This window comes from Neovison vison, chromosome 7 (assembly GCF_020171115.1).
Source record: "Neovison vison isolate M4711 chromosome 7, ASM_NN_V1, whole genome shotgun sequence".
Lineage (NCBI taxonomy): Eukaryota > Metazoa > Chordata > Mammalia > Carnivora > Mustelidae > Neogale > Neogale vison.
In genome coordinates, this window is record NC_058097.1 from 123,310,100 (window position 1) to 123,330,566 (window position 20,467).

Sequence of the window (20,467 nt, forward strand, 5' to 3'; positions counted from 1 at the left end):
GGCACCTGGGTGGCTCAGTTGGTTAAATGGCTGCCTTCAGCTCAGGGCATGATCCCAGGGTCCTACATCGGGCTCCTTGCTAAGCAGGGAGCCTGCTTCATCTACCTACTGCTCCCCTGGCTGTGCTCTCTCTCACTCTCTGACAAATAAATAAAATCTTTAAAAAACCATGCTTTTGAGTCAATCGTTTGGAATGTTCAGAGCACACATAGACCAAAGGAATTCCTTGACCATTTATAGGGTAGGCAAATAAAACACAAGGTGCTCAGTTAAATTTGAATTTCAGCTAAACAAGGAGTATATTTTTTAATATAAATATGTCCTTAATGTTGCATGGGATGTACCTACATTATAATATTCATAATTTACATAAAATGTATTCATTGTAAATCAAGTTTAGCTGACTATCTTGTACTTTTTAACTTCTTAATTAAACCTAGAAACCCTAATCAGAAAAGAAGTAAGAAGCCAGGAAATTATTAGCCTAGATTTTTGCAAGGAAGATGGGATTACTGAGATGATTCAGCAGGTTGTAGTAGACTGGGTGCTGGAGGTAGAGGCAGGGGTTGTAGGGAAGGTCATCCAGGAATATGGCTCAGAAGCATTCTTAAATATGGAAGTAGTATACCAGAAATTTAAAAAAAATTCTGGGTATAACATAATTATTTTATTTTTTGTTGTGGCAAAATATACATAACAGAAAATTTACTACTCTTACCATTTTAAAGTGTAGAGTTCACATACATTTACATCGTTGTGCAAACAGTACTACCATCCATTTCCTGACCTTTCCCTCTTCCGAAACTGAAACTTTCCATTAAACATTAACGTCCCACCTCCCCTCTCCATAACCTCCGGCAGCCACCATTCTACTTTCTGTTGCTATGAAGTTGACCACTCTAGGTACTTCATATAAGTAAAATCATACAGTGTTTGTCCTGTTATGACTAGCTTCTTTTACTTAGCATGTCTTCAAGGTTCATTCGTGTTGTAGCACATGTAGCAGGTGTCAGAATTTCCTTCCTTTTTAAGACAGAATCATAATTTTTTGTATGTCTGTATCACATTTTATCCATTCATTCATGAATGGACACCTACGTTGCTTCTGCCTATTGTGAATAATGTTGCTATGCTAGTTAGTCTTACTAAAGTTTTATCAATTTTGTTAATCTTTCCAAAGAACCAACTCTTGGTTTTGTTGGTTTTTTTTCTTTTTCTTTTTTTAATTACCTGTTATTGTCACTATTCTAATATTTATTATTTCCTTCTGTCTGCTACCTTTGAGTTTAGTTTGTTTCTTTTTTCTAGTTCCTTAAAGTGAAAAGTTAGATGTTGACCTAGAAAGGAAGACCTTTCTTCCTTTTTAATGTGTTTACTGGTATAAATTTCCCTCTTAGCACCACTTTTGCTGCATCTTGTAAGTTTATGTTGAATTTTTATTTTCATTTGTCTCAAGATATTTCCTAATTTCCTTGAATCATTGGTTGTTTTTAAGAGTGTGTTGTTTTATTCCCACATATTTCTGGGAATTTGAGGTGTGAATTTTTCATTGTTCTTTTTGCTGTTGGTTTCTAGTTTCATTCTGTTGTGATCGGAAAAGATACATTATATGACTTCAGTCTTTTAAAATGATTAAAACTTGTGTTGTGGCCTAACATATGATCTGTCTTGGAGAATGTTCCATTTGTATACATTAGAGAAAAATGTGTATTTTGGATGGACTGTTCTCTATGTATTTGTTAGGTTCATTTGATCTATAGCATGTTTGAGTCGAAATCTAGGTCTTTTCATTAGGGAATTTAATCCATTTACATTTAAAGGAATTATTGCTAAGGAAGAATTTGCTTTGGTCATTTTTAATTTGTTTTCTCTATGTTTTATAGCTTTGCTCTCCTGTATTTCCTCCATTACTAATTTCCTTTGTATTTAGTTGATTTTTTAGAATTACAAGTTTTAATTCCCTTTTCACTTCTTTTGTGTATGTTCTATAGTATTTTCATTGTGGTTACCATGGAGATTACAGATACTGTCCTAAAGTTATGACATTCTATTTTTATATCAGTGCCAACTAAACTTCAGTTACACACAAAAACTACTCCTTTACACCTCTACCTCCCTGTATGGTATTTGTCTTTCTCTGACTGACTTATTTTGTTCAGCATAATACCCTCTAGTTATATGCACATTGTTGCAAATGGCAAGGTTTCATTCTTTTTGACATTCACCTCTGTTGGAGAACTTTGTATTTTCCTGTGGCTTCAAGTCACTGTCTAGCATCTTTTCATTCAACTTGAGGGAGTCTGTGTAGCATTTCTCATAAGTCGATTCTAGTGTTATCAAACTCCCTCAACTTTTATTTGAGAACATCTTAATTTCTCCCTCATTTTTTGAAGGACAGTTATGCTGGATGTAGAATTCTTGGTTGATAGGGTTCCCCCCCACCTTTCCCTTCAGCCCTTTGATTGTGTCATCCTTCTGTCACTGCCCTGCAAGATTTCTGATGAGATATTCACTGATAGTCTTATTGGGGATAATTCATACATGCTTTTCTCTTGCTCCTGTCAAGAATCTCTTTTTGTCTTTGGCTCTGACAGTTTGATTGTAATATGTCTTGGTTTGGTCTTTTTGTTAATGCTACCTGGAGTTAACTGAAGATTCTCGGATTTGTATATCTATGTCTCCTCAAATTTGAGAGGTTTCCAGACATTAATTCTTCAAATAATCTCACTGCCCTGTTTCTTTCTTCTTTTTGGAATTTCTACAATGTGTATATTTATCTGCTTACTGATGTTGTGTATGTCCCTCAGGGTCTGTTCACTTTTCCCCATTCTGTCACTTTTTGCTCTACAGATGAAATAATTTAAAATGACTTGTCTTCAAGTTTTCCTATTCTTCCTGTTTGAATCCATTGTTGAACTTCTATGGTGAATTTTTCTATTCAAATTCTGTATTTTTCAGCTCCAGAAATTTTATTTTTTTAATATATTCTCTTTATTGATATTTTCACCTTGCTGATATAGCTTCTTCCTGATGACTTTGTCTAGGTTTTCTTTGAAAAAAAAATATGTGTGTACATATGTGTGTGTGTTTTAAAATCTTTGTCTAGTAAGTCCAGTGTGTGTTCTTTAAAGACTGTTTCTAGAGATATACTTTATCCTTTTGAATGAGCTATGTTATGCTGTTTCTTTGCCTGTGTTTGTTGTTGTTGTTGTTGAAAATTGGTGGGATCCTAAGCATTAAGATCACAGTGGGGTGATGGCTTTAGATCTTCTCAGATGTTTTCTGGGCATGTGTCTAGTCTGGCCTGTGTGTGTGCCACCTTTTTTTCCTCCTAATTTTCCTTGACTGCTTTTTCGCTTTTTCATGTCTTAATTTCCCGAAGAGTCTCACCTCAGTTTTTCTTTTCTTTCTTTCTTTCTTTTTTTTTTTGTGGCCTTAGGTGTTCTATCATATTCCTCTACCTATAACCCCTTGCACCTGGCATACATGGGCCTTTAGACCCCCCCATGAAATTTTCACATGTTGTGATCTTCATTGCCTTGTATAGCTTCCAACCTGAGGTCCAAGCTATGCCATTTCCTGTATGAGCTCCAAGTCAGATGAGACAGAAACTAGTCTACTGGGAAGCCTATAGACAGTCCAGAATCTTGCAAACAAGTTCCATTTTTCTCCTTCTGTCTTCAGGGAGGGAACTGGGGATTGGGTTGCTTTTTTCTGACTATGCCATGCTATGCCAGTGAGGAGGTGGGGCAAGGGTGAAGAAAAACACCAGGAGATTTCTTATGCTTTTAAACATGCGTTTTTCTTGATTTGCTTAAACATTTAACGGGTTTCCAGAGCTCTTAAAAAGTTATTTTAGTTGGCCTGTAATTGTTTATTTGATGTTCCCATAAAGGGAATGAGGACCCGGAACTCCCTACCTACTCTGTGTCTTACTGACATCATTCTCAATTACTCAATTATATTACCAAATCTTTTGAGACTTTTGCTTTCAAATGCAATATTTTGCTGGTAATTGGTGATAAGTGTGGTGAAATTAGTACAGTTTCCACTACAAACTCAGCTTTTGATTATTTCTCTTTTTCCAGTATAAGCATGGAGGTCCCATCATTGCTGTGCAGGTGGAGAATGAATATGGTTCCTATAACAAAGACCCTGCCTATATGCCTTACATCAAGAAAGTAAGAGTCAGTTTGGTTTATTTCTTCATATTCCTTCCTCTGAAATGTAGTATGGGCTATGATGTGATGTTGGTTTAATTCTTTTCTCATATTAATACTACATTTCCTAGCACCATTTGTTAATTTCCTAGCACCATTTATTAATTAGTGAATCCTTTCACCATACTTTTATTTCAGTGGTGTCATCACTTTTATCACCATTTATCAATTGAGTCTAATTGTGGGTTGTAGTACATATATGGTATCGCAGTGGCTGAAAATAAAGGGATGGGTTTCATTGAGTGTGATGACAAGTGAAGTCTCTCTGCAGAGGCTTCTCTCATTCTAGCATCTAATGCAAGGGTTCCCAGCTTCATGTGAACATTAAACATCACTTTAAACATGTGAACATCACTTTAAAAATCCCCGTGCCCAGGCCATGTACTGTACCGATTAAATAAGAATCTCTGGGTTCTTATTCCAATGTGTGGGTTATTTTGAGAACCACTGATTTAATGTGTGGCAGATGAGGGTAGGGCAGGGCTTAAACTTAAAACACTTAAACAACAGGGATATACTCTGCTCTGGTTTCTATCCATTTGTAGCTAAAGCCTTGAGTAAATGCCTTAATTTTTCTAAACCTCCATTTTCTCTTCTTTGAAGTGGGACTAATGAGAGAATTTGCCTCTCTGAATTGTGCATGTGTGTGAGATCACTTGGCTCAGGACTATTCTAGCCATATAGTAAGTAGTCAGTAAATAAGACTTTGATAGATTATTGGCAGTGGTTTTATAGTACTTAGAAGGACGGGCCATGGTGTGGGTTGAGGAAATGGTAAGTGGTCTTAGGGAATCCACCTAATTAAAGCTGCTTTAGCTTTGGCCCTTGATGTCAGCATCTCTTCTGCTGTCATAGGCAGATTCATTTTCCACGTGGAAATTACTTCAGTCCCTGCACACAGGCTCAAGTGCTCCAGCTTATATGCTCTCATGTAGTCTTGCCCCCTTCTTATTACCTGCAGAAAGCCCTGTCTCTAGGGAGCAAGCCTGTCTCCAGGAAGAGGCATTTCCAAAGCTGGGAAGGGGAGCTCCAGAATTAGCTTCCATTCTGATAGTCAAGCCCAACGGCAGCCTGTTTAGATCACACTTCCAGCTTCCTCTTTGCCTTTGAATTAACTAGAAAGATCTCAGCCAGGCCTCAGGATAGGAGGGCTTCTCCCACTGTAACTCCTTTCCTTGGACTGTCTCTCAAATGCTGGGGTTTCTCCAGAAGGTGTTTACTGAGTCCTGAGCTGTAGAGAAGGAGAGCTCTGCTGATGGGTGGAGAGGAGAGTGCAATCCTTCAGGGGCTTCTCCAGTTCAACTTCCTTGGTGTCTGGGGAAGATATCCACATGTGAGACAGGTGGACAAAGAGAAGCTGCAGCATCTGTCATCCTCCGTCATCCTGAGCTCTTGGGAGGATCCCCTCCTAGAGTTGCCATGCAGCTTTTCCTGGATATTGCAGATATACAGACACCATCAGCATAGGATGACCTTGGGTCAAACACCTGACCTTTTTGAGCCTTAGCTTCATCATGTGCTCAGTGGAGTCAAGAATGCCTTTCTCTAAGGCTGCGCTGGGAATGAAGTGAGATGACAGACACAAGACCCCTAACTCGGTTTGACAGTTCGCTGGTGCTCAGGAAATAGTAATTACCCCTTATGGTATGCAGTCAATAAATTAATGCCTGTGAAAAGTCAAGTGTAAATAGTACAGCTGTAAAAGAAGGTTACACCCTTCCAACCAACACGATGCTGTATGTGTAAAGTAGGAACTGAGGCAAAGCCCGTTATATATTAGCAAATGACTGGGTTGAGAGTTGTGAGATGCTGAGTCCAGATTTTAATAAAAATCTCACCCTACTTAATGAATTGAACTTCTTCAGCTTCTGTTGTTTCTGAGAATTAGGGCCCCCCTCTGCCCTTACTGCCCTTACTGGCCCCCCTCTGCCCTTACTGGTTTTGGACATGAACATTATGTACCTACTGGATTATCTCTGTCTCACCTATTTCCCAAAGAATTTGGTTAAAATAAGCAGTCTTGTCAAAATATCTGCAGGGAAAATTAGAGGACAGTTCCCCTTCTGGGATTTCTGATCCAGAAGAGCCCACAGCCCGAGAGCAGAGCCTTCCAAGGTGAACAGACTTTGGATTCAGGTCCATACTATCTTATTTGCTCTGTATCCCTTAACACTTTGTCCAACCTGAGACTCTTTGTCTGTACAGTTATTGCGAAGAGTGAATAGGACAGTCTATGTAAAGTATTTAGCAGAAGGCCTGCCATGATTGTAAGTGGTTCATAAATGTAGCAGTTACTCTGAGTAGTAAAATGGTTACTGCCTTTCAGCGCAGTGTGTGCTCCTTCTACTTCTTCATTTGATTGACAACTTTCGAGGAGATCTTCCTGTTCTACTGGGCACATGCAGCATGTCTTGGGCATGTGACTGTGTTGAACAGAGCCCACCCTGGTCCGGTGTGGGGGAGGGATGGGCTGCTTCTTTCTGATGTGGGGTAGCTGGAGGGTCAGGAGGTCCTGACCTGCTCATGGACCCCCTGCAAGCTGGCCTCTGTGTAGGCCTGTCTAGGAATAGCACATTAGTCAGAACTGGCCCCTCACCAGATCTGTGGCAGCCAAGGGATGCCACAGTCTGACAGCCCTGCCCCTGCCTCAGCTGGACTTCAGCTGATAGGAGCTTTTTGAACATGTTGAACATAAACAGGATAGGTTTCTGTCTACTTTTTGTGGTGAAGTAAATGCTTTATTTTGAAACTTTCCTTCTTTCCTTTCTAACTGTCCATTCCCAACTCTGAGGAACGACATATTGACTTGTTTTCTTTTCCCCCACAGGCCTTGGAGGACCGAGGTATTGTGGAGTTGCTCTTGACTTCAGACAACAAGGATGGCCTGCAAAAGGGAGTCATGGATGGAGGTGCCTGCCTGGAAGCTGTGCGGTGGGAGGGTGGGAAGCAGCACCCTGGCCTCACTCTGTATTCTTCCCCAAATGGCCTGGGCCACCAGTGGAGTTTCCCTGATGTCTGAGCTTCTCCCATTTGCATGGCATCGGGCCCGAAGCTCTGGGCCTCAGAGGGCTGGAGGATCTGTGGCAGACAGATCTCTGGTCTCCCACTTCTGCTGAGCACTCTCTCAGGACACTAATAGTGCTCTGCAAACTCCAAGACGGGAATGGTGAGTTGGTCATTCTAAAGGAAGGTCTTTTTTAATGTCCGCAGAGAAGGCAGAGCAGATGAATCAGGATGGGGTGTCCTGTTAGGGTGGCTTAGTCAAACCCTGCCAAAATCATGGCGATGGCTGACCACTGTCCAGGGGGTATGTAGCCCCTGTGGTTTTGGCAGCTGGCGGGCAGTAAGTATACAGTAGTACAGGGCATCTGTTCCCCTTACTCTGAGTCTCTTCCTATTACTGTAGAGGCACTGGCCCAGCTTCACCCTTGTGCACTAAGCCCCTTGTCCCTGAGCTACTCAAGGACATTGCTCCAGCAACTCCTGCTTTTGCCCTGGGTCATCAGATTTTCTCTCTCTACTGGGTCATTCCCATCAGCATATAAACATGTTGCTATTTCTCTCTTCTAAAACAACTCTCTTGACTCATTTCCCTATCCAGAGGCTGCTGTGTTTCTCTGCTCTCCTTTCAAGAGATCTCTCCATGCCCATGCGCAATGGCTGCCCCAGTCTGTTTCCTTTCCATCTCTCTTAAACCGTGGGGGTCATGTAACCACCCTTGACATTTCACTGCCACTGTTCTTTTCAGGGTTGCCAGGGACTTCCATGTTTCAAATTTAAATGCTTGTCCTTGTTGCCGCTGACCTCTCTGATTTTCAGCAACCGTCAGTCTCTTTCCCTTGAAGTGTTTTCCTTCCTTGGTGTCTGAGACCCAATTTCTTGGTTTTTCTCTGACCTCACAGGCTGTTCCCACCTGATATCTCCCACCGGTCACTTCTCTGTCCCTGAGTTCTGATATTTAAATTCTTTACCTCTCACTCCTTGGAATGAGTGTTCCTCCTTTCCTTACATTCACCACCTTGGTGATATGATCTAGGTATCTTTAAGTCTGACATGTGTGCTGTTGAGTGTAAGATGCATGTCACCATGAGTGACCTTCCTGAACTCCTGCCTCACATGTACATCTGCCTATTGCATACAGCACCCCAGAAAGTCTGCTGGTATCGTGGAACCTGCTGGGAACTGAACTGTCTCCCTCCCAGGGCCTGCCCCACTTTCAGTCTTTTTCTCAGTAAATTGCAATTCCATTTCCCCCATTTGCCCAGGCCCTAAACTTTGTAGGCACTCTCAGGCCTCTGCTTGTGTATGCGTGACACACAGCTAATCCTTTTTATCTTTAGTTTTATCTTCAAATTTATCCAGATCCAAGTAAGTTTTACCACTTCTGCTATAACCATCATTTTCATGTGCATTGTTGCAACAGCACTGAACTGATCTTCTTGACTGTTGACACCTGCACAACTTTTTCTCAACATGACAGCATTTGCGAATGTCATTTGGATCCCCTCAGGCCTCACCTTAACTGAAGGTTTACCTTGCCTTCCTCAGACTGAAGCACAAGTTATGAGAAAGTCCTCAAAGGCCCTCCTTTGGCCTTTGACCTCTGTGACCTGTCTAGGTGTCTCCTGGTCCACTTCCCCCTGCCATCCTGTTCCACTGTCCTCCTGGCTTCCTATCTGTTTCTGGAACATACTGGACACCCCCAGCCTTCCTGCAGAGCTATTTATGGCTGTTCCCTATCCTCCCACTTTTCTGCCTGGTCACCTCATAGTGAGGCTTCCCCTGAGCACCCATTTGAAATACAGCTGCTTCTGGAGCTCACCCAGCCCCTCGGCCCTGCTTTATTTTTGCCTTCTAATATTCTAGATAGTTTGTTTTATTTACCTGTTTGCGGCTGTAAATTCCGCCAGGGCCGGATTCCCTCTTGTTTGGCTGTGCCCCTGTGCCTGGACATGATTCATGCTCGTAAGGACGGTGGTGGTGGAAGGGCCTCCTATCAGCTGCCTGATGCTTCCTGAGGGCTCCCACCAGCTTACTCCATGGCCCGACGCCGCGCTTCCGGTTCCTTCGGCGTCGCCCTCTCCTCTACTAGACTGAACAGATAGGGCCTTTCATCTCTGCAGCCCTAGGCCAGCGCCGGCCTGCGGGGGGCACTCAGGGTGTGACTTGGATGAACCGGCAAGAGAAGTCAGTCCCTTTCCCCAAACCCACTGGGTTTCTCAAGGACCAGCAGCGATTCCCGCCACTTCCACGCGATGGCACTGTCCCCTTCTGGCCGCTTGCAGAACCTCCGCCGGCCCAGTCCTTCGGGGGACCTGGGAGAGGCTGCGGCCAGGGCCGGCAGGCAAGACCCTTTTGGAGGCTGCTGCACAGGTTTAGCGCGTCAGCATGGTCCGGAGCAAGGCCTCCGCGGCATAAAGGGAGTCAGCGAGGCCGGCCGCGGGACTCCAGGCCCTCCTCCAAGGCCCGCCCTCGCCGTGCCCCACTCCCCGCTCCCGCCCCCCACCCGCTTCCCCACTGCCACACCCCTCTCCCCCCCGCCACGCCTCCCCGCCTCCCCGCCCCTCCGCCTCCGCACCCCTCCCTTCCCGCCCCCCACGCGTCTCCTCGCCCCCTACCGATCTCCTCGCCCTCTACCGGTCTCCACGCACCCATCCATCTCCTCGCCCCCTACCTGTCTCCTCGCCTCCGCGCCTCCCCGCCTCTGTCCTGTCGGTGCCGCCTCCCTCCACCCCTCCACGCCGCGCCTCCGCCCCTGCCTTGCCTGTCTCCCTGCCTCCGCCCTCTCGGTGCGCCTTCCTCCCCGACGCCCCGCCCCGCTCGCCCCTTCATCTCCTCTCCCCCCCGCGTCGGCGCCCCCCTCTTGCCCTTCCCTCCCGGTGCCCTGCATCCCAGTCCTGACCTCCTGAGCTCTGCCTGCTGTCCGCAGAACTTTACTCAATTACTTAAAAATGTAATTCAAGTAAAGTGTAAAGATACCAGAAATGCTGCCGCCGCCGCCGCCTCCTCCCCCTCCCTTCCCCCCCTCTTCTCCCTCCCCCTCCCCCCTCCTCCCCCTCTCCCCTCTCCTCCTCCTACTCCCCCACCCGCCTCGCCGCGACCCTGGCTGGTGCCTTCCGGCTCTTCTGAGCCGGTGCTGCGGTGCGCGCGGTGCGGGCGGTGCGGGCGGTGTTCCGGGCAGTATTTGTGAAGTGACTCGCTTTCGGTGGGGTTAGTTTTCGGTTAACACATGTTAACACAGCTGACACATGTTACATTAATTTTAGGTGTTCCCTACACCTTCTCTTTAAAACAAACCCTTTAGGGTGCCTGGGTGGTTCAGTGGATTAAGCCGCTGCCTTCAGCACAGGTCATGATCTCAGGGTTCTGGGATCAAGTCCCGCATCGGGCTCTCTGCTCAGCAGGAAGCCTGCTTCTCTCTCTCTCTGCCTGCTTGTAATCTCTCTCTAATAAATAAATCTTTTTTTTTAAAAATAAAATAAACCCTTTACCAAAGATTTCCCAAACTCCTGTCACACGTGTTCCAAATACCTGTATATATCGGATTCTGTGTCCAGTCCGGTGGGTCTGAGACCCCACCACCCCCTGACCTGATGGAAGCCCACTACCTGGCTTCACCAGAGGGAGGCTGAGCTCTGGTCTCCTGCCCCATCCCTTCTCTGCACTGTGCCCAGATTTTCTAGCACCCGTAGTCACTGCTGAAGTACAAGGACATTCTGGTTCCTGATCCTTTCATATGTTGTTGTTGTTGTTGTTGTTGTTGTTGGTGGTGGTGGTGGTGGTGGTCGTGGTGGTGTGTGTGTGTGTGTGTGTGTGTGTGTTTCCTTCCCATTCTAGAAAATAACAGGATTTTCTCTTTATCCTCGGTATCCTGGTATTTCACAATGATGCTCTTTGGTATGGGATTTTTTTTTTCTTCTGTGGAACTTTTGTGCGTTATTTGAATTGACACAGTTCTGGTACTTGTCAGTGGGATATTCAGTTAGTGCATTTTTTTGGTATGCTTTCCTTTCTTTTTTCTATCTTTTGATCACTCCTGTTATTTGTAGATTGGACTGTCATATCTATTCTCTAAGTTGCTTATCTTTTTGATGTATCTCTGCCCTTTAGTTCCACTTTTTGGGTGACTTCCTCAAGTTCTTTCATGTAATCCTTCTCTTATTTCCTGGGTCTTGTTTTCTTGAATATATTTCTTTTCTCATGGCATACTTTTTAAATGGACACTATCTTCCTTACTTTGCTTAGAGGATATATAGATATTTATTTATTTATTTATTTATTTACCAGTTCTGCTCAGTCTTCCATGTGAGGGGATTTTCTCAATTGTCTGGCTCTTGATTGAGCAGTTTAAAGAGGAGGCACTAAATGGCCAGTTGGAAGCTGAGTGCCAGAAGGGGCTGGGGAAGGCATGCTTCCCAGTGGGGTGATTGGACTGGGGTGTGCTCTTTCCAGGAGGGAAGGCCAAATGTTGGGGGTTGGAGATACTGTCTTTAGCTCTATTAAGTGTTTGCAGAGACAAATCCTTTGGTCTGTTGCTATAGATATCCTGGGAGCCAGCAGAAGATACGGACAGGAATACTTTGGCTGATATGGCCCTTATTGATCCGCAGCACATCCCTTATTTCACACTTTGCTGTGCCAATCCCAACCTGGAGACACCTGGGCTCAGCTTTCCCAGAGAATGTGGTCCCCTGGGGTAGGGCTCCAGTGGGGAAGAGGTTTGAGGAGTGTGTGAAGCAGGGGAGGGAAGTGTGCTCCTGGCTGCACAGAGCCTGGGATGTGAGACCAGGACCGCAGCTGGAGGTGGGGAGCTGGTTGAAGCTTCTTCCACTCTCCTGGGCCATTCACTGACCCACTGCTCTTTGCAGCCTCCTGAGATTTTCTTGAAACTTCCTCTCTGCTTTGTCTCCTCTCTAGATGTTGTTCTTTATGGCCTTCCACCTTTGGATTCCTTTATTTTTATATTAGTGAGGATTCAGGAAGACTAGGAATAGATGCCATATCATTAGCCATGCTAATCCTGTTCACTTCTGAGATTTCTGCTTGCTTATTTTCAGACAGGCCTCCTGTCTCTGAGGTTCCTCCTTTAGGTGAGGAGGGGTCTGAATGTAGGGTCTTATCCAGTGGCTTGCTGGAGGATGGTGCTATCGCGGGACAATGGGTCAGTGTCCGATGGACCTGGGTTGCAGCCCTACTCTGTTGCTTACCAGTTGTGTGATCTTGAGGCAAGTTATTTAACCTCCTGGAGTCTCAGGTATTGTTTGTTTTTAGTCACTGGTAATCAGTAGCTTATGTCCAATAGGAGAGTATCAGGGTAGCCAGCTTGGCAGGCTTGCTCAGTCTCTTTCATGCATTCCCAGAGTTGCTGGAGCTCAGGCCAAACCCACTTCATGTGAGGGCTGCTGTCCAAGCAGACAACAGGCAGGCAAGGAGCCTCAGAAGCCAAGTTCTACAGCTGGGCCAAACGTAGCATATCCTTCTTGGGCATATCTTTCACTGATGCCATTTAAAATATAACTTTAAACTAAAAAATGGACACATTGTGGGATGGAATAGAAAATTAGCCCTCATTTAAGAAATAAAAGGGGAGTATTCATTTAGGTCATTACTTTGCACTAGATGCTTGAGGTGCAAAACGAAGATCAGACTCTAGGCTCCTATGAAAGAATAATTACCAGAAATGTACCCTCTGCTTGTAAAAATTACATTAGTCAAGAACAGATGCCTAGTGAATGATTGCCCTGTAAGCTCTGTGCTGAGTGGTGGAGTTTCTGAGAGAAACAAGATGAATCTCTTGACATCCGAGGAACTAAACTCTAACTGGAGGTGCAAGGTTAATTTATTTTGCCGGTAAATTGGGAAAGGTCTGGCTTAGTTCAGAAAGTCTCCTTGCCTTTAAGACATGCTTTGTTTCTCTTTCTTCTTCCCATTCACAGTGCTGGCCACCATCAACTTGCAGTCACACCATGAGATGCAATTATTAACCAACTTTCTCTTAAGTGTGCAGGTAAGTCTGGCCCATGGGCAGCTGTTTGCTCTGCTTGGCGTGTGTGTAGAAAGTCCTAGAGCTAAGTGGAGCCACTGTCAGCACTGTACAGTGCTGTGAGGTACCTTCAGCTATACCCAGGGCTCTGGGAGAGAAGGACTCTGGGCTCACTCAGACTTTCACCTCACAGCCAACCTTCTGCACTGTGACGCTCAACCCCTGTGGCCCCTGTGTTGCCATGCCCTCAGGTAGGGAAGCGCTGTAGGAGTGTAAGTGTTTCTCCAAGGTGGTGGTGTATAGACTGACGCATGGATGTGGTTTCTTGCCTCTTGAGAAAGGGGCCCTTTTTGGAGGCCTAGGCTTGGTGTGTTCACAGAGGCTCTGGACTGAGAGCCCCAGATATGCTCATTTTGGGATTGAGGAGAGAAACTTTCCTGACCTATATTGTGTGTGTCTGACCTTAACCCGTAAGACCCCCCCTGGGCCTAGAAAGATCATTGTCATCAGCAAGATGGGAGGCCTGGGCCCTTCCAGGTCACAGGAGAGAGGAATTTCTGAGTATAAGGTTCACATCCTTCAGGTTGATGGGAATTTACAGTTAAATCCTATTCTGATTGATTTCTGTTCTCTTGAGTTCACATGTCTCTCCTTAGGAGGCCAATGGGATCTGGCCATGGTAGTGGCAGCCCATTCACAGAGCTGGGGCCCCATTTCTCACCGTGTCTTACTGAAGGGTGTGAGTGCCCCAAACTGTCACCGCCTATTAGGTGTAGGCATTGATTCCCCGGGCCTACTGTGGAGCTGTTGGAACATGAGAATCCCCCATAAATGCAGAGATGCTGGGGCTGTTCTCCATTCTACCTGTTCATTTCTTGGAGCAGAAGTAGGCCCAAAGGCACATTCATATGAAATTACCAGGGGAGTGTGAAGCTGTGGAGCATGAGGGCCACCTGTGTGTATGATGTGGCTACTACCTGAGTTTAGGAGGATAAGTGGAATGTGCAAGGACGGTGACCAGGAAGAGAAGAGACAGGATGGGACCTGATGCCAGGCAGACTTTGTTAGGCCAGTGAAGGGGGAGACAGTTTCTCCCAGAGGGCCCAGGTCTAGCCACTTTGTCCTTTCTTTCCTTCCTCCAGTGTTGACTGAGTGCCAGCTCTGTGTGTGGAATGTGGCTAGGCCCTGTTACCTTGTGGTGACTAAGATGGCAGGTCTTTGCCCTTATGGGGTTTGTGACTATCTGGGGAGATAAACAAAAAGAAACAATTGCCCAGAAACTAATTAGGATCGTACTTGAGTGCTGTCTAAGGATACTGTGAGCAGTCTCTGCCCACTGGATAGAGAGTGTCACCTCTCTGTGCTTCTCTTTCCTCTTCTGTGAAGTGGGGATGATGATAGTACCTACTCATGGGGTTCAGGATCAAATGAAGTAATATTTGGAAAGCACCCAGGAAAGCAAGGTTTCATGTTTTTTCCTTTATGGTCATCCTTAGATAGGGGCCCCAGGCCCCTATGTACCCAGGCCGGGTCATCCTGCTGACAGACAGGCTTCATTAAATGGCCTTTCTGTCTGCAGTTCAGTGATGTCTGTTTTCGTCAAGGAAGGGGACTTCGATCAGAGTCTGCTTTGGATGATCAAACAGGACAGGCGCAGCTCTGCTAAACTTCAGGATGTCCAACAGCACCCCACTGCGCCCTCCTGTGCATGTCCGGTGATGGAGATAATTAACATGAGTGTTTCTTGAGTACTTTCCAAGTGCTAGGCACCATGTGCTAAAGGGGTTATGTGCATTATTTCATGTAATTCTCCCAGGAACCAGATCAGCTGGTTGTGTAGTTAAGGAGACAGATTTGATAACAAAAAGAGCACCCAGTAAGTGGCACGTGAGGAGGCAGAGCACAGTCTGACTGAGGCAGAACTTCAGCTCTTAACCACAACATGCAAGGCAGTGACCTGGGCCACTGGTGGGAGCCGCAGTACTTGACCCTGGCACCATCAAGTCAGGGAGCCCCCTCCTAGCTGTGGAGACTATTGACATGTGGCACAGAGAATCTACTTCTCCCTTAGGGACTTAAACGTTGTACAGTGTGTCCCCTTCTTGGGAGGTAGACAGCCACCAACCTTGCTAAAAAAATTACTGTGACTACTTTGGCTTTTCCTCTGGCATGGCTGGTATCTCCTACTCAGCAGATAATAAATCTACCCCATGAGTCTGGACCAGATTTTGTTGCTCTGTATGTGTTGCCTTCTAAATGTCAGGCCATCACTAACGGAGAAAGTACTTGATGAATGAGGACAGCTCTCTGGTGTGGAACCTGAAACACCAGTATGTTAGTCCTTATATCTCCCCCCTGATGCTCCGGTGCTCCTGCAAACACAGCACAGTAACAGTACAGTAGAGCATGGTTCTGGAAATTGTTTCTGCATCCCTGGGGCAACCCCGCACCAAAGGCAGTATTCTGAAGTAATATTAAGGACTTAATTGTTATCAAACATCCTAGCCAAGGTATGAAGCCAGATACTGAGGCTGCAGGGCCTGTACTATGACTCACTGTGCTAAATAACTCCCTGATTTTCCTGTCCAGTTTTGTAAACTTGTGTTTAAGCTAGACCTCAGAGAGGGGCCCACTCTACAGCCCTCTGACTATTCCAGCTAAAAGGAAATAGCAGCTGAGGGGTCTGCATCTCTGGGGTGCTTGTCAGAAATGGAATTATCCTGTTAGAACATTCTCTTTCCCTGAGAGAGGATAGGCAAAGTGTGGCTTGACCCCGAAAGCCATGTAGGAAAAGTCTCCCAGAGTACATGCTGCATTCTGATGCAGGTTTACATCCCTGTGTTCTCTTGCCAGCTCCGTATGTAAGCCACATTTAGACCTCAGGGTCTCCTGCACCAGCTTTGGTAGTTCATTCCACTTTCTACGTGCAGTGTGGAGGCCACATGTGGAAGATAAGCTGGTGCAGATGCCTTTGGTCCTCACCTGTGCACTGCTTTTGATGGCTCTTACAGCAAGGAGTATGTCGTCAGGGAAGATTTGGGAGGGTAGAAGGGCTGGGATTTCCCTGAAGGAAGAACTCCCCATTTGCCTCTTTTGGCCAGCTAACTTCTCATTTTGTGGTGCTCAGAGGGTTCAGCCCAAGATGGTGATGGAGTACTGGACAGGGTGGTTTGACTCGTGGGGAGGCCCACACAACATCCTGGATTCTTCTGGTGAGTGCTTTGCGATACCTAAATCCAGCATGTGTATTGACCTATGAAATAAAAATCAGTTCCAAATAACCTACTAATTGATGTAAATGAGCTGTAGGGTACAAGGCTCCTAGATTATCTGCATGTCATAATCAGCTGTTGATATTCCAGAGTCCTGTGTCCTGACATTTGTCGTGAATGGTAGGACCCTTAACACGGCTTTATCATGTTTTTATAATTACATAAGCAGTGCACGCCTACTGCAAACACCCAGCAAATACAGAAAATGTAGGAAGAATAAATAAAAAGCCCAGAGCCCAGAGAAAACACATACAGTTGACTTTTGAACAATGCGGCAGGTATTGCACACTTGAAGTCTGGGTATAACTTTGACTCCTCCCAAACTTAACAACTAATAGCCTATTATTGACCAGAAACCTACTGATAGCATGTAATTGATTAACACACATTCTGTATGTTATCTGTGTCATATACTTATTATTATGATAAAGCCAGCTAGAGAAAAGACAGGGTTATGAAGAAGATCATAAGAAAGAAAAAATACAGCACCGTACTATAAGAAATCATGCATAAGTGGAGCCGTGCAGCTCAAACCCATGTCGTTTGAGGGTCAGCTGTATACTGTGCAGGCAGTTCTGTGTGGCTGTCTGCAGCCCTATATGCACACACAGAGATATGGACACTTGCAGTCCTATCTGCTCTTTGTTACTTGCTTGTACCCTGATGGACACAAATGAACAGCCTTCTATGAGAGATTCCATCACCGTTTTAAAGAACAGAAAGAACCCTATAGTATTGTGATTAAACCACAATTTATTTAGCCATTTTCTTATTGATGAACATTTAGGTTGTTTCCAGTGGTTTTTGTTAATTGAATGCCATTGCAGCGACCATGCTTGAACATCCAGTTTTGCATACCTGGCATATTAGTGCCCTAGGATAACCAATAGAATTCCCTAACCAGTGGAATGCTGCATTAATTCAATTTTGATATATATGTACTAAACTGCTCTTTCAGAAGATTACAGCAATTCTTACTATTATTAAATGAGAATATGTATTTCCCACAGATTTATCAACACTGGTTATTAAAATAATTTTTAATATTTGTCAACCTGATTGCTTGTGTGTGTATGTATGTTAATACCGTATATTTCTCCTTTGATGTTATCTTTCACATCTTTGGTTAATTCTATAATAGAGGCGGGATTGGGGAGGTGGTCAGAAATTACAGCTGCAATTAGGAATCCAGTCTTTTGCACCTTACCAAGTGTGAGTAATTGTTGAGAAGTGTGGAGGTAGAAGGCTGCCATTGTTCAGACCATAGTCATTGGAGACTTGGCCATGGTGGAACAAACAACTAGAAGGCTTCAGCTCGGGGGCTGTGGTGCTTGATGGCCCTTTTCTCTTCATACCCTTCATCTTCTGTGATTGTAGCTCTAGTGGAAGCTGAAGGGAAGAGCTAGGGAGTTGAATTTGATGGGGTTGGGGGGACATCAGGAAAGCTGAGATGTCAACAGGACTTGTGGCTCGTCCTAAACTTTGACTCACTCTGCACATCCCCTTTCTCCCCTCCTCCTGCAGAAGTTCTAAAAACAGTGTCTGCCATCCTCGATGCTGGCTCCTCCATCAACCTCTACATGTTCCATGGAGGTACCAACTTTGGCTTCATAAATGGAGCCATGCACTTTCATGAATATAAATCTGATGTCACCAGCTATGGCAAGTATTCCCCAACACTGGCCCTTCGTGGAACACCCCACATTTGCATGTTTGGAGATTTTTATGCAGACTTCTTTAGGGGCAGTGTCTGGCACCTTTAATGCATTTGGTTCTACAGTGCCTGAGGAAGGGATGTATTTGCTCAGATTATCAGTTTTAAATTTCTAGAGCATTAGGAGGTACTGAAGCCCACTGACATGCCTATGAACCTTTGGAAGTCACTGGAGGAAGTGAGAGGTACAGCCAGGGTGAGGGAAGGTCCTTTGATGAAGGCAGCCTCTTTTCCCTACTCAGGCCCTTGAAATGTGTGACCTCTGAACCCTTTAGGTTGACAGTCCCCTGAAGTCAGGCAAGATGCAGGAAATTGTGGGTCACGCCATGGCCATGGCACTGTTGGTGGTATTTCATAGTGTTTAGTACTTATTGTATTTGGACTGATGGCTCACACCAAAAGTGTTGTGCCTCCCAGATTGCTGGGGTGAGGACCCTGCTGCCGTACCCAGCTTCTCCTTTCTCTTTTCGCTGCTGTGGACACTGATCTGTGACACAGGTGACCAGTGACAGCATTCTGGTGTCTTGCAGACTATGATGCAGTGCTGACAGAGGCTGGGGATTACACAGCCAAGTACTTCAAGCTCCGAGGTTTCTTTGGCTCTCTCTCAGGTACCTGGAAGACAGAAGACTCAAGCACCAACTTGGGCCCTTTTTGCTCTGAGACTCCCTAAAGAGTTACTTCTTCACTACCCTACCTCAACCCCAGTTGACTTGTATGCAAGAATGTCCCTAGACAAGGACAGGCAAATTTGAGAGACTATCTTCTTTATCGTGGTCCGTGTGTCACCAGCTTCACCTTCCAATGGGCGTTAAGACTCCTGAGGATATGAGGAAGTCAAGTTCCCGGCACCCCCCCACCCCTGTGTTGCTTTCCTAAGTCTAAGGCCAAGCAGTCTAAGAATGTTTCCCTCTTGGCTCTAGGATAAAGGAGCACATTGGACTGCGGAGAGGAGCCAAGGCCTGGGGAGGTTGGAGGTGGCAGTGATTTTGGGTCCTCTTGGGATGACCCTATTGTCTGTGTTGCAGGTGTCCCTCTTCCTCCCCAACCTGACCTTCTTCCCAAGACTGCATATGAGCCCTTGAGACCAGATTTATACCTGTCGCTGTGGGACGCCCTGAAGTACATGGAGGAGGTGAGTGCCGTGGGGCAGGGAAGCTGGGACTGTTGCTAGGTGGGCTAGTGGGACTGTGGAGAGAGAAAATGAGTACTTGATAGCTTTAAGGTCCACTTTGACTTTAGAACTCAGAGGAAAGAGAGTAAACTTGTGTTAGAGTATGGAGTGGAAAGGAACCAAAAGAACTTGAAGAAAAACTGGGTAATACAGTAGGTAGTAGTCTCTCTCCAGCCTTGGTGGACAGGGAGGAGGGTAAAGAGGCATGTGAATGGGCTGTATCCCCTCTGAGAAGAGGGTGCACCCCTGGAGCTGACCCAATGGAGTGTAGTGATGCAGAAACGAAGGCAGGTTGAAAGGCTACAGGTCTGGTACATTTCCAGGCTTCATTCTATTTTATCACACATCTGCCATCCCTTTGACCCTGGACAGCGATAGGGCTAATGAGATGAGAAGTCAAAAATCAGAATTTTGGAGCTTGGAGAGCCTATCAACTGGATTGGCTCTCCATGTTTGTATAGTGAGAGGTCAAACTAGAAGAAAAGGTTAGAAGTCCTCTTCCCCCAACCCTCTAGTCCCAGGTGGGGATCTGTCTGCTACCCTGCACTCCCCCAGAAGTCTCAAGGTGAGGTTGCTGTCTCTTTTCTCCTCTGCCTAGCCTTATCTCCCCATATTCTCCTCTATGCAGCCAGTCAATTCTGAAAAACCAGTCAATATGGAAAACCTGCCAGTAAATAATGGAAATGGACAGTCCTTTGGGTACATTCTGTATGAGACCACCATTGCTTCATCGGGCATCCTTAGTGGTCTTGTGCGTGACCGGGGACAGGTAGGGGTGATTTCTCTCTTTTTTTTTTTTTAAATTTAAATTCAAATTAATTAATATACACTGCATTATTAGTTTCAGAGGTAAAATTTAGCGATTCATCAGTTGCATGTAACACCCAATGCTCATATATTCAAGTGCCCTCCTTAATGTCCACCACGCAGTTACCCTATCCTTCTGCCCACCTTCCTCCATCAACCCTCTGTTTGTTTCCTATAGTTCAGAGTGTCTTATGGCTTGTCTCCCTCTCTGTTTTCATTTTACTTTATTTTTCTTTCCTTTCCCTTATGTTCATCTGTTTTGTTTCTTAATTCCACATGAAGGAAATCATATGGTAT

At 45.3% G+C, this 20,467-nt stretch overlaps 1 protein-coding gene across 3 annotated transcripts in view; it reads left to right on the top strand.

Moving 5' to 3' along the window:
- LOC122912456 (beta-galactosidase-1-like protein 2) overlaps positions 1-20,467 on the top strand; it is a 54,192-nt gene that overhangs the window by 18,991 nt on the left and 14,734 nt on the right. For all 3 annotated transcript variants that reach the window (XM_044258245.1, XM_044258247.1, XM_044258246.1), the window contains exons 6-13: positions 4,089-4,181; positions 7,048-7,129; positions 13,157-13,227; positions 16,331-16,415; positions 18,000-18,137; positions 18,720-18,800; positions 19,218-19,324; positions 19,992-20,132. In XM_044258245.1, coding sequence (XP_044114180.1) covers positions 4,089-4,181; positions 7,048-7,129; positions 13,157-13,227; positions 16,331-16,415; positions 18,000-18,137; positions 18,720-18,800; positions 19,218-19,324; positions 19,992-20,132 — 798 coding nt within the window. The remainder of the gene's footprint in view (positions 1-4,088; positions 4,182-7,047; positions 7,130-13,156; positions 13,228-16,330; positions 16,416-17,999; positions 18,138-18,719; positions 18,801-19,217; positions 19,325-19,991; positions 20,133-20,467) is intronic.